The sequence below is a fragment of the Pygocentrus nattereri genome, chromosome 10, assembly GCF_015220715.1.
Source record: "Pygocentrus nattereri isolate fPygNat1 chromosome 10, fPygNat1.pri, whole genome shotgun sequence".
NCBI classification, from domain to species: Eukaryota; Metazoa; Chordata; class Actinopteri; order Characiformes; family Serrasalmidae; genus Pygocentrus; species Pygocentrus nattereri.
Window position 1 is genome coordinate 31,032,658 of NC_051220.1, and position 13,725 is coordinate 31,046,382.

The following is a 13,725-nucleotide window of genomic DNA, read 5'->3' on the forward strand; positions in this document are numbered from 1 at the left end:
GCCCCTGCATCTCGCATTGTGTGTTGGCCATGGAAATCCGTTTTGTGAAGCTTCTAACATGCAGTTCTTTTGCCGATTTTGCTTCCAGAGGCAATTTGGAACTGTGATTCAAGATTTGATTAAAAGTCAAAGTAAATCATTTAAAAAATATAAGAAGATAGATACACAGTACTTAAAGCTTTCACCTCTGATAAGTCCTTTATATTTCTGAGAAATAAAAAAGAGAAACAAATGTGCAGGTCAACCAAAGAATGATGGAGAGTCCAGACCTCAGCATCACTGCTTTCGATCGATTACTTGGTTTGTGAAATGAAACCAATGCAACCATCCTAGCAGACTTCTAAACTAAAAAACTAAGAGCGGCTCTTCTGAGAACAATGGAGGCTGTAATAAAGACAAAGAGTGCACACATGAAATACTGAACAATTGAATATTATACCATTTTTAATACTTTTTGTAGTATTTCAGATTGTACTTGAACATGAACATGTACAGCTTAACTGCTGGTTTGACTGGAAATGAAAAGGCCTAAATGATGGGTGGTCCGAGCACTGTATATGTGTGTGTGTGTGTGTGTGTGTGTGTGTGTGTGTATGAAAGCATCTGTACTTTCTGTGCTGTCCTTCTCTCTTTGGTTCAAACAGTAGTAGGTGTTGTTTTGTGAATCCAATACGATTTCAGCCAGTCTGCGCGCGTGCTGCCCACGTGACCGCCTTCTCCACGAAGTCAAACGGAGTCCGCACAGCGCGCAGTGCTGCTTTCCTCTTTCACTCACTCTCAGAGAGCAGCTCAGCTCAGCTCAGCCAGCGGGGGCTGCGGAGACCCGCACGCCTCCTTCTTTACTCCTCCTGTACTGCCACAACCGAAATGCTATACTTTAATTTGATAAGATAACATTGTCCTGGCTGTGGAAGTGGACTGGAGCTCCTCACCCTGACCGAAAGCTACACGTGGGACGGAGGAGAAGTTAGCCAAACAAACCTTCATAGGTGAGTGTGGCTCTCTCTGTGCTGCCCATTGCTCTTCAATTAGTGCAGTCTTTGTTGTATTAATGCTCGCGTCGTTGCTGCTCTACAGCTGTGAGTGTAAAGCTGCTCCTGTACCGCTTTATTTACTCAGACTGTTAGTCTGGAGTGTAGAGTGAGCGTCCGTCCTGTGAAGGGATGTAAACGGCGCCTGTACGTATAAACATAAGAATTCGGAAGCAGAAGACTGAGCTGCCACTACACTTTGGCCACCAAACGGAACAAGGACGTGTAAAAGAGTTCCTAGCCAGCTTCTGGCTTGATAAATATTACCCATTGTACGCAAAATTATTGTGTAGATAACGAACAAAGATCTTTTCTTATTACCGTTTCCCCCCAAAAGAACACTGTCTAAGGAGCCTTATCAGTAGAGCACGAACACTGTGAAAACAACGCTTCCTTATTTCTGAAGTGTCATCTGTCTGGTCTGAGAAGCTGTTAACCACAGTTAACCAAGACATGGGGCGTGTCGTAATGAATGTCATCTGTATGCTATATGTCCAAAAGTATCCAGACACCTATCCTAATGAGTGATTTTAGCTACTTTCTTGCACTACGTACCCCACAGAAATGCCTTTCCAGTAGAATGGGACCCCCTGGAGCAGCCTCACATCAGCCAGACCATGTCAGCTATGAGTTGGGGTGCCATTTGTGATCCATAACGTCACGCAGAGTCCTGCAAGATTAAAAATGGATGTAACAAATGAATGCGTGGCCACAGTTTACTAAAGTGTGGGAACGGGATACTAATGCATGGCCACGATTTAGTAAAGTGTGGGAACGATATCATTTTCTTGTTCCCACACCTTACTAAGTTGTGGTCATGGTTTAGGATCCTGTTCCCACTCTTCTTTGGCCATGCAATTTTTAAGAAGACATGCTATGACTGCTTCCATTTCCCCCCCTAAGTTTCTGTATAAATTTATTGCTGAGATGTACAACATCATTCAGAGTGGTTTGGTGTGAAGTGGTGGATTTGTAGAGTAACGTAACCACTTTACAGTTGTGGTGATGGGAACCAGGGGTCACAATATCTACGACACATGTGATATAGCCATGTGATATAGCCATGTGATATAGTCATGTGATATAGCCAGCTATGCAATACCACCAGTGAACCTACACATGTCTGCTGAGCCTTTATATGTAAAGTTAACGATGATAATTAATTAATAGTGGTAAGTAATAAAAAAAGAACCTTTTATTTGGGGACTGTTTTGCCTCTTAACACCCTGTGTGTATTTCTCCACCTTTAATGGCTTTTGAGATACATATTACAGCAAGACTTTATCACAAAACAATCATAAAACAATGTTTCTGACATCAGGCAGTGTATTCATAACCATTTCATGTACTAACTTTTTGTCATGGAGCTTTTAAATACATTCAGTTCCTTATACGTTTGGTTCCTATCACCACCACTGTGAACAATTCTGACTCAGTACCTCTAAAAAAAAAAAAAACAGAGCATTTCACATTCTAATTGACTTTGTTTACATCTTAATGATTCAATTATGCTGATTTTTTGGAAAAAAAAATTAGTGAAGGTCCCTTTTGATACCCTTGATTTCAGAAGAAACATTGCATGAGCAAGTGTCTGCAAACTTTTGGACATGTAATGGAGCTCTGCAGCTCCCAGTCCTTTCTCTCACACATCCATGGGAAATATTTCATTCTAGTATCAAATGGAAGCTGGGAGGTATGTTTTCAGAGAGCGGGTGCTCTGGATTTTATAGAATGTCTGCGAATGTAAGAACATTGTTCATGAACCTTTTACTTTTCTGCTGTCAGACTCTGCAGCTGCTCTACTGTTCATGGACCACCTACTCATAACTAAAATGTAACTTGAGTGAATGAATCACCAGCCCATATCAAAACTTTTAAAAGCAGGTTGGTCTGTCCATCTAATAGAGCCATGAACTGTGTCTGGCTTTCTGATTCTCAGTGGAGAACAAAAACCATGATATTTAATGGATTTGTTGCTGCATTGTTTGTCGTCACTATTTGCAGAGGGAGGACCATCACACTTTCTCTTTCTTTTGTGGGGCCAAATTGAGGCATTTGTTTTCATTCCTTTCTTCAAACCCACACTTCCAGCTCAGTGTGTACACACTAGTTTCCATGAACATTTGTTCTAGGAACACAATGGAAAGGCATTAATAGTTCAGCATTTGCCAGTAGAATAATCAAACTTCCTTGTACATGTGAGCAATATCTTTTTATGTAGTGGCCTCAAAAATATTAAAAATTATTTATTCATTTGACCATTGGTAAATGTGAATGATGTTCTTTAGGTTATTTCATAAAATGTTGAACAGAACAATATTTGACTTAGTATTAGGTGAAAGCATGTTTAGCACAACATCAGATTGATTGTAGACTCTTTGTGTGGAGAAAACCTGAAGAAGAATTCCAGCCAGACTGCACTAATGGTCCTGCACAGAGGTGTAAACATCAAAGTCTTGGGCTGTTTTTCATACAGTGGTGTTGGTGAGCATGTTTATGTTGACAGGATTGTGAACTCGGAAGTGTACGAATGCATTTTGCCATTTTGTTTCCTAATATAATAAATGTAATGCGTTTTTAACCTAGCACAAACCCTCATATACTTTTAGAGCCACTGTAAGCATGTTGTTGAAATCCCCTCAAAAAGGTAATCAATTTTTGTGTTATTTTCAGAGTTTATCAAATCAAATGTTCTGACTACATTGTCATTTCTGAAGTTTGATGGCCATTCTGGTTTGGACCATACACTCAGTAAGCAGTTTATTAGGACTGCTGTACTAATACTGGGAAGGGCCTCCTTTTACTCTCCAAACATCCTCAAATGTTTGTTGTATGGATTCCACAAGATGTTGGAGAGATTCTGGTGCATGTTGACATTGTATCGTGTAACAGTTTATGCTGTAAACATCCTGTTCTATGACAACCCTGGATTCATATTTGGTGAATGGGAGGGCTGCTGAAAAACACTGAAGTCATTATCATATTCATGAAACCAGTTTGAGATGACTTTTGCTTTGTGACGTGGAGGATTATCATGCTGGAAGTAGTCATTATAAGATGGGCAAATTATGGTCATGAAGGCATGCACATGGTCAGCGACTACTCAAATAGGTTATGACATTCTAGCAATTATTGATTGGTATTAATGGGCCCAAAGTGTGCCAAGAAAACAATGCCCACACCATTGCACCAACTCCACAAGCCTGGACTGTTGATACAAGGTAGGTTGGGTCCATGGATTTATTCTGTAGGTGGCAAATTTTGACCCTACCAATTGTGTGCCTCAGCAGAAACTGAGATTTATCAGACTAGGCAGCATTTCTACATAACTCAGCTGTCCAGCTTTGGTGAGCCTGTACCTACTGAAACCTCAGCTTTCTGTTCTTGGCTGACAGAAATGGAATCCAACACGGTCTTCTGCTGTTATAGCCCATCTGCCTCAAGGTTCGATGTGTTGTACATTTTGAGATGTTTATTCTTCCAATCAGAGATTGTACAGAGTAGCTTTGAGTTACCAATGTTTTTTTTTTTTCTTTATTGCCCTCATTCCGACTAAACTCTATAGACTGTTGTATGTGAAATCCCAGAAGACCAGCATTTACCAGCTGGTTTCTCAAAACCAGCCCATCTGGCACCAACAATTATGCCATGGTCAAAATCACTAAAATCACATTTTTCCCCCATTCTGATGGTTGATGTGAATATTACCTGAAGCTGCTGGCCCGTATCTGCAGGATTTTTTGCATTGCCCTGCTGCCACACAATTGGCTGATTTTAGATAATTGCATATATGAGTAGGTTTACAGTTGTTCTTAGTAGATTTCTCTGAGTGTAAGTAAAATTGCTCAAAATGTCATAATGATCAGCTTACATTAGTTAGAGGACAACCTGAATTTCTTTCCTTTAAAGTAAAGCATGACCTACTTTGAATGTATAGGAGATGGATTTTCTAAAATGTACTACCCTCTTTGCTGTTATCACATCCTGCATTTTTTTTCTTTTTTGATGAGGCTCCTTAATTCTCACTTGGAAAATTTAATAAATCAGGGATGGAGTTGCAAACGCGCATCTAGTAAAAGGAGCTGAAAAAGGTAGCTCATTATGTAGAGATGGTCTCCTTTGACATCTGCTGTTCATGTCCACTGTAATGTGAAGTTATTGTGATGTAGGCCTAGCCTGTCCTCTTTGAAGGGGAAATCAAGTCTTATTGTAGCGAGTTTTTATTTTTTACTGGCTTATATAATGGAAAATTGGAGCAAAAAGATGGACCGTCTTCACTATTTTTAAGCTGTGGAACATAAATGATGCCATTAACCAGGTCTGTATGCCCATAAACTGTACACTGAGAACAGCAAGGTAATTAAAACCTGAAGTTTCCTTTCAGCTTGCCTCCCCACAGCTACAGTCATACATGAAGTATGTTTCCTGTGTTGGGGTTTTTGTTCTCCGCTTGTTTCACCACTGAAGTTATTCCCCTTAGAAAAGGCATGTTTATGTCGAGGGAGCTCAGCTCTAAAGCAGAATGAAATTATTTGGCCATGTCCAACTCCTTGATTCATGGGTAGCTGCTGGATCTTTGGCATGAGCTCTCACCTACTGCTGACTCACCAAGGCAAACAAATGGCTTCTTTTGTTGGGTGCACTCTGTAAGCTGCCATTATACCGCGTGCAGCAACTGTTCTGAAAGGTCCCTCCAGCTGTATGAACAGTACATTTTACTCTAGTTTAGCACAGTTTTCTGTGGCTCCAAGTCCATTATCTCCCTCTTCTGTAGTTAATTTCAATGCATTGCTGCTGTGTGCCTACCTTCACAAAGTTACAGTCTGTTTTTCAGGGAGCTGTTCTGCAGGCTGTTTAACAATTTATAGTCTCCTGCTGTGAAAGAAAGGACCATAATGCATCCTGTTAAGCCTCAGTGCCTCAGTGATATTGTGACTTTTTGGGAGGTTTGAAACCACACTCTGTTTTCTGAATGTACATGGTATTGGAGGTGGGAGATCATCGCTCACCGTTGGCAGCAGGCAGCTAACAGGGTGGACGGTGCTCTACGTTTATTATTTATGAGGGGCAACAACCACCATCTGTGTTTTGTATACGATCCATGTTCAAGATGTGCTGTGGTGTTTAAAATCCAGCCTCCAGCACTGAACACAACAGATGTGTTCTCTGATATTTAGGCTACGTTTGGCATCCTTACAGACTCTTACAGACAGGGTTCCACAGGTCTTATCTGTATTGCTGTGAAGTATTGCTTGTGCTGAGAATCAATAAGGGAAACACGGAGGAATGAATCAATGAAGAAAATGATTCGGAAGCTTGTACTGAAGCCAGACAGGAGGGAGAGAGCTGAGAAGCGGGGAGGAGGGGTTGAAGCCGAGTCCCAAGAGGGCAGAAAAGAGACTAGAGCCTGTCAGCTTTGGCAGCGAAAGTATCTGGCTGGGTCAAAAACTACAGCGCACTGTTCCATGATGTCTGTTTCTCTCCACTTGTGGACTTGGTGTTTTCCTTAAGCTGTTTCTGATCTTCTGTCACATCCATTCAAAATATCTTCAGTTCACATATGTTTATCTTTCACACAGTTTACATTGTCCGGATAATCACAGATGATGATTGGAAAAGATAAAGCTTAATTTTTGGTTAACATGCTGTTGTGATTTGTAATACAGTCTTGCAGAAAGACCAATTTCAGCTTTGTAACAGTATATCATGCAGTCTCATAGTGTTTATTCCTGTCTCTTGCTTTAAATCCTGAATCCTTCAAATGCTTCCTCATTTGGCTCTAGGGATTGACTCAGAAAATGTGGGGTGATCTCATAGGAATGGCTCGTGACCTTCAAGAATGTGAGATTTTGAGGTTTCTTTTGTATCTTTTCCTGCCAGTCTATGCTTTATTGCTTCTGTTAGGACACATGAAAGTGGAGGAGATATCGTAACAGAGTATCGTAACAGAGTATCGTAACAGAGTATCGTAACAGAGTATCGTAACAGAGTATCGTAACAGAGTATCGTAACGTTCCCAAAGTGCTGCTCTGTTGCCCAGTGTGAAATTCTGCTATTACATGAGCCAACTGTGCGTTCTGTAACCTGAAGGTAAAGCTTTCTGCTTCTGATTTTGTTATGGACTTGTTTTGTAAAGCAGAGAAAAATGTTCAATCTGTGCTAGAAAGACATTTGATTCAGCCGCTGAGCACCCTTTTGTCCCTAGCTTTAAAACTCTTGGCTTGTCCTTGGCTTTAAAAGCTTGCTGTGTGGGGAAGAGCCTGGTAAAAGACTGCTGAAAGGACATAAAGAGCTGGCCCTGGTTCTAATGCATTCCTTCACTCTGTCGCGCTCTCACATTTACACACATGTTCTATCCGAAGGGTTTCCTGGGTAGAGGTGAGTGGAGACTGAACACATTTCAAATTAACACAGTGGGCTGTACAAGCTGCTGTTCTCTCCCCTCTTTCTGCCCTGCTGCCTGCATGAAGTGCTTTTGGAAGAGGCGTGCAATCCATGCATAGACAGACCAGAGAGGGGGCTGCCTCTGAGCTATTGAGCATCTACACACTTAAAAGTGATAGTTCTTCAAGGGTTCTTTAGTAAAGAACTAATAGAACCGTGAACACTCAAAGAACTCTTTGCATGATTAAAGGGTTCTTTGCATCATGAAAGGGTTCTTCAGATAGATGGAGAATGTGCTGTGTTGTGAATTTTCTATATAGGACCAAAAAGAGTTTTTCTATTGTAACACGCCTGACATCATAACCAAATAAAAGCCCTTTTAGGTGCTTTAGGTGATCTCCATCAATCTGAAGAACATTTCCATGATGCGAAAAGACCTTTAGTCATGCAAAGGGTTCTTTGAGTGTTTATGGTTCTATATGAAAGTATTTTCTTTACCAAAGAACCCTTGAAGAATCATAATTTTTAGGTGTTTACGGTTGGACTGCTCAGCATTGTGCTAGGCTGATTTGATTTTTGAATTTGTCTGAGCAGGATTGGTCACTATCAAAGAGAATCTCTGAGTTCAGTGATGAAGAGACATCATGTGCCAGAATCCAAAATTGGCAAAATAGTGGTCATTACTTTGGTCATGTTTGTTTGCTTTTAGGTTGTTGATTGACTATTGGAATCCCTCAAATGTCATCATTCATCTTCAGATACTCAGCATGGCCACTTTGGGTGATATACTCTTATGTCTCAAAGCAGAGCTGGGTTTCCTAAAAGCATCTTATTGTTAAGATCGTCTTAACTGGTAGAGGGAGTGTTCAGTGTGATGCTCCATTTAAAAATCATCTTTGTACTAAGATGCTTTTGGGAAACCCAGCCCAGGTTAGTATTTAAATTCTTTGTTTTGCTTCCTCCATGGGACACACTGCCAACTGCAACAGTTTTGGCATTAAACTCATAAACTCTTTTCCTCAAGCTCCCATGCTGTGCAAAGTAATCTCAAGCCAGTGAATGTCCAGCCAACCTACAGGCTCAGAACAAACCTGCAAGCAACTACATGGTGGCATATTGAATCCTATTGAGAAGAAATTGACTATACCACTTACAGCTCTGCCTTTCTTCCAGTGAGGAGTGGAAGTGGAGCAATGTGATTTTGCCTGGATTGAGTGGCTTTAGAGCTTTAGAAAGCTGGGGTCTCTATCCATCAGTGTAAATTCCTCTTCGGATGCAGTCCAGTTTAACGTTGTCTCCTCATCTGCTGCCAACCCTACAGAAGCTATATTACAGTCTTTCTGTTAAAGTGTGATGACGTTTTATTTCATCATTTTAAAAATAGCACATCATGCTTATGACGGCTTCATAGCTACATGCTGGTGCGTGTGAGCTAGGGTTTAACATGTTTTAGACCAGTGCTTCTCAAGGCAGTCCACAGACCCTTTTTAGGCCATCCACATTTTTGCTCCAGCTCAAAACATAGGGTTAGAGCAAAAATGAGTACCCTGTGGACGGCCCTGAGGACCAGTTTGAAAAACCGTATTAAGTAGCGTAACAGTGGATACACACTTGTGTACAAATTGAAAATCTCACTCCAGTCACATTACTAAAGGTAGAACCCCTACATTTAATTTTGCAAAGATTTATAAAATAAATGCAAAATATCTGCTTCAGATATTTGAGAACACTGTTGGCTGACATTTCTTTCAAAATTTGGCCCATGTGTTTTGCATCACAGATCTGCTCTTGTTCTTCAGGCAGACGGTAGGAATATCGTCCCCATATTTACAATGGAAATCAGCAGATTCTGATCTGTGACTGATCTTTCCCTCCCTACTAGCATCCCCAAGTGGGACATCCTTGGAGACGAGAGGTCACGCTTCAGTCGTCCACCTGAGGAAGCTCAGTTACCCCGCTGTCTTTTAACAGCTTGGAGAGTGACGGGGGGGCTTTCTATCCCAGCCGGAGAGGAGGGAAGGGTCCGGCTTAGCACAGCCTGAGCGGGCCACTGCTGTGAGACCCTGATGCTTGGCCTCTCTCTTGGTAAACTCCTGCTGAGGGAACCTGAGGCGTGACCTTTGATGTCATTAGAAAAGTTCCCTTGTTCCGCTGGTGTTTGGTGCTGCAGATTGGAGTTTGGCTCGTTTTGTGAGGGCCATTTTTAAACAGTGTGTCCTTGTGTTTTATGGGAGTTTTTGCTAATGGAGCAGCTGCCATCAGCTGGAACAGCTCGCCGTTGATGGGGTGGATCAGTTTCATGTGGTGCTTCTCAAAATTGTGAGTGGTTTCACCGTTCCTTCTGATGGCATTACAGGCATGCTTCTCATCATTTTCAAGTAAAGCTTCTTGATTGCCTGGGGAAGGAGGAAAAAAACAGCAGTTTCTAAGAAGCTAATCCCTCTTGCTTTCACGGTCATGAGAAATGTACTGTGAAACCCCATTTAGGTTTTTACTATCCATGCCTATGTGTTTTCTAGGTATGGAGGCAGTGGTTTTTGCCATTATATTTACTGCCTAGTAAAATGCTTGAGAGAATTGACCTGCATTAAAATCCCTCTTGGGTATTTTTTAGGAATATGCAGGGGAATTGTGATTCTGTGTAATTATTTATATCAACCTAGTCATATTGCCTTGTCGCACAGCAATTTGTCTTCTTTAGGTTTGGCATTGTGTGGTGACTACCTGATAATGTTATCTAATGATGTTGCTGCAGCCTGTTTTAATGACTGAGCCTAATTTTCTCATGGTGAGTTTGCAGTAATTACACAATATACTGTCTCAAAACAGTGCATTATCTCTGGCATCAGTTTCTGGTTGAGGATGTAGTTGATTGAGATTAATGGTGCAGACTGACAGTATCCACTCTCGTTACTGAACAATGAGAGAACATCCAGTGAAATTACACCGGTGTGTTCAGCAGCTTGTTAGAAGATTTAGCTGATCCACGTCACTGAAGCAAGTGCAGTGAATTTTACTGGCGGTCATCTCACGGTTAATTAGGCCACACCGGTGCTTACTGCTGCATCTGTCACAGCGGCTGAATATATCCTCTGCCACTGTTAAAAGCCCTCAAGGACTTCTAAAATAGTTAAACGGACCAAGGCAACATGAGGCACAGTGAGACACTTTTTAGCTCAGCGTCATCTTCCTCGGCTTGGCTGGCTACAGAGTGTTTCTATCTGTGGGATTAGATCACTGGGTGCCATCCAGAAAGGCACACTCCCTCCTGATGCTGGGAATGCCTGCTGTGGGGGAAAAAGGAAAAGAGCTATACCTAATCATTCTAAAGAGACAGGCTGATAAAAAGCACTGCCGTCGCAGTCTTCTCATCAGTCCTGATCAGTTCTGCTTTGACAGGTATTATCATGTACACATGCTGGCACTTGCTCATTAATCTTTTTTTTGAAGATCATTGTGCTTTTGAACAGCATCATATAAACAGTTATTTCGAAGAGTGAAAGTTTGGACTATTTGGAACTATGAATGAGGCTGTATATTGAAACTTTACCTGCATGCCTAGACATTATTTTGATCACTTGATTTATTTATTTTGTTGTTGCCTGAAGGAACTGAGGAAAGTACCTGCCTGAAGGAAATGGTAACAAATGTGGAGTCATTGTGAGGGCAGGTGAAAAAAAGACACCCAAGTGTTACTTCAATGAATTGTTATCATAAAGCAGAATAACCATAAGGGATTTACTTGTTTCAAACACATCTTTGATTTGAATGTAACTTCCTTTGGTTGTCTGAAATTTTCTTCAGTAGTTTGGTTTGACTTATAAAAAATATATAGATTTATTTTGACATATCAAATAAAAAAAGTTGATGGTAAAGACACATTGAATAAAATCACTAAAACTCAATTAAAATGCCAATTAAAAAACAAATGTTTCCATCATATTTGATCACATTAGCGGGATACAGAGGTGGACGAAGTACACAAATCATGTACTTGAGTTACAGTAGAGATACCCAATGTAAAATATTACTCGAGTAAAAGTAGAAGTCCTTACTCTAGACCTCAACTTGAGTAAAAGCACAAAAGTATTTGCCTTCAAATGTACTTAAGTATCGAAAGTAAAAGTACTAAATTATTAATTATGGCTCTGATGTCCTGTTGTTTTAAAAATTATAAGACTCGCTTCCTGAACTAATTTCAGGTGAAAATCCTCCAGCGTCTCTCTTGGTAAACCAGTCTTTTAATAGAACGTCATTAATTAGTGACGCTGACGTCTATTAAAATGATCATAAGAACAAAACACTGAAGGCAAACAGTTTCCATCAGGTAGAACCGAGTGGCTCTGAAATCACTTTTACAAACAAGCGAAGCTTAAGTTTAAGTTTAGTTACAAGTTGAATAAAAACTTGCTTTAAACTCAGGATCACATAAGTTTTCCTTTACTATGTTGATCTGTAGGTCTTTGTTCATAAACATAAACTAACGGAAACTAATTCACTATAAAATTAAAGTGTTTGTATGAATTAAGAAAAAAAGAAACATGACAGTCACGACTGCGTATGTGGACTCTCAAATGTTTACGTTGCTGCACTGACGTTGAACCTGTGAACCTTGTGCTGCTCTGGCTTGGTATGACCAACAGGTCAAAACAAGCACAGAACAAAGTGACTGCTGTGCCCTGATTGGTGTTCTTGCTTTGCACTTCTTTTGTTTTGACATATTATGTTTTTATACACACAAAAACCAAAAGAATGACATATTTCTCACAATGTAGTGGAATAAAAAGTCAGATATTTGACGAAATGTAGTGGAGTGAAAGTAAAAAGTCTCCCAAAATGGAAAAACTTCAGTAAAGTACAGATACAAAAAAAAACTACAGTACAGTAACAAATTACATTTACTTATTTACTGTCCACCACTGGTGGGATATAGTGTAAATACTTTTCCTTTTTTTGCCTGGCTGTAGCTGTGAAACATCACAGAATGTGTAAGTTTCATGATGATGTATGTTGCCCTGATACACGTGGATCAAACGCAGCAGCACTGCCATAGTTTTTAAACACCTCAGAGTCGCTGCCAGACTGCGAATGATCAGAAATATCCAGCCAACGGCGTACTATTGGCAGTGTTATGAGACCACTCATGAAGGACTAGAGGATGACCAATACAAACTGTGTCTACACAGGTGACCTGTTGTCACCCACAAGTAAAAAAGTGTCTCTAATAGAGTGGGCAGTGAGTTTACACAATGTTTAAAAAACCCCAGCACTACTGCTGGGTCTGATGCACTGAGACCAGCACAACACACACTAACACCACTGGCCACCACATCAGCGTCACTGCAGTGCTGAGAATTGTGACCCAAATAACACCTGCTCTGTAGTGATCCATATGGACTACAGTCTGCAATTATAGAACTGCAGAGTGTACCTGTATGGCAAGTGTAGCTGATAAAATGGACAGTAAGTGTTAATTATTATAATAATGTTTACTTATTTGGAAAAAAGTCAAATGGCACAACTAGTAAATGTTATGTTACAAGCTTTGATAACACTAACTATAATAAAGTAAATGTAAAATACACACACATATACATATATGTTGGAACAAAACATTGTATCTCTATTTTTGTTGTTGTGTGTTTTTTTTTTTTTTTTTTGACAGAGTTTGAAAATACTTGTCCTTTACATTGTGTGTCAATTTCATGATGAATGGACTAAACAAAATGACCCAAAATTATTTGGAAAGATGTCTGGTTCCATTGACTTACATAAACACTAAAGCATGTTTTTCCTTCTCCTGTGAAGGCTTTTTAAGCTTTCTTATGAAACTTTATTAACAGAGGAATTTAGCCAGACATTGACTGTGTCTTACTTTGTCTTGTTAGTGTGAAGAGCACAGAACCTTCTTTTTATCCACCGCTGGAAAAGGCCACAATGAGTGCCAGATCAGCAATCAACAAAGAGATCTTCACACCACATGATGAGAGGATGCTGGCGGCTGTGCAGGTGAAGAGGAGGACAAAGAAGAAGATTCCCTTCCTGGCTACAGGTGGACAGGGTGACTACACCACTTTCATCTGCCTGTCAGGTAACTTGTGGCTCATCTCGGTGCTGCTGCTGTATACGTATGTGCTGCTGTACAGAAATTACACCAATATTTTTTAAATCACCCTCTTGGTGGCTACATCATAAACCGTTTTGAAGCATGTAAGCAACTCACAACTCGTAAGGAGTGAATGTAATACAGTTCTCCTAGCGTAAGTGAATCTTGTTTATAAAATGTAGCACTTTCTGAAAGTTTCATATT

At 40.4% G+C, this 13,725-nt stretch overlaps 1 protein-coding gene across 1 annotated transcript in view; it reads left to right on the forward strand.

Moving 5' to 3' along the window:
* Positions 1–742: 742 nt before the first annotated feature.
* The window catches only part of stxbp6 (syntaxin binding protein 6 (amisyn)), an 89,655-nt gene continuing 76,672 nt past the window's right edge, over positions 743–13,725 (forward strand). Inside the window, exons 1-2 of the mRNA XM_017690912.2 lie at positions 743–989; positions 13,304–13,506. Coding sequence (XP_017546401.1) covers positions 13,353–13,506 — 154 coding nt within the window. The 5' untranslated portion in view covers positions 743–989; positions 13,304–13,352. The remainder of the gene's footprint in view (positions 990–13,303; positions 13,507–13,725) is intronic.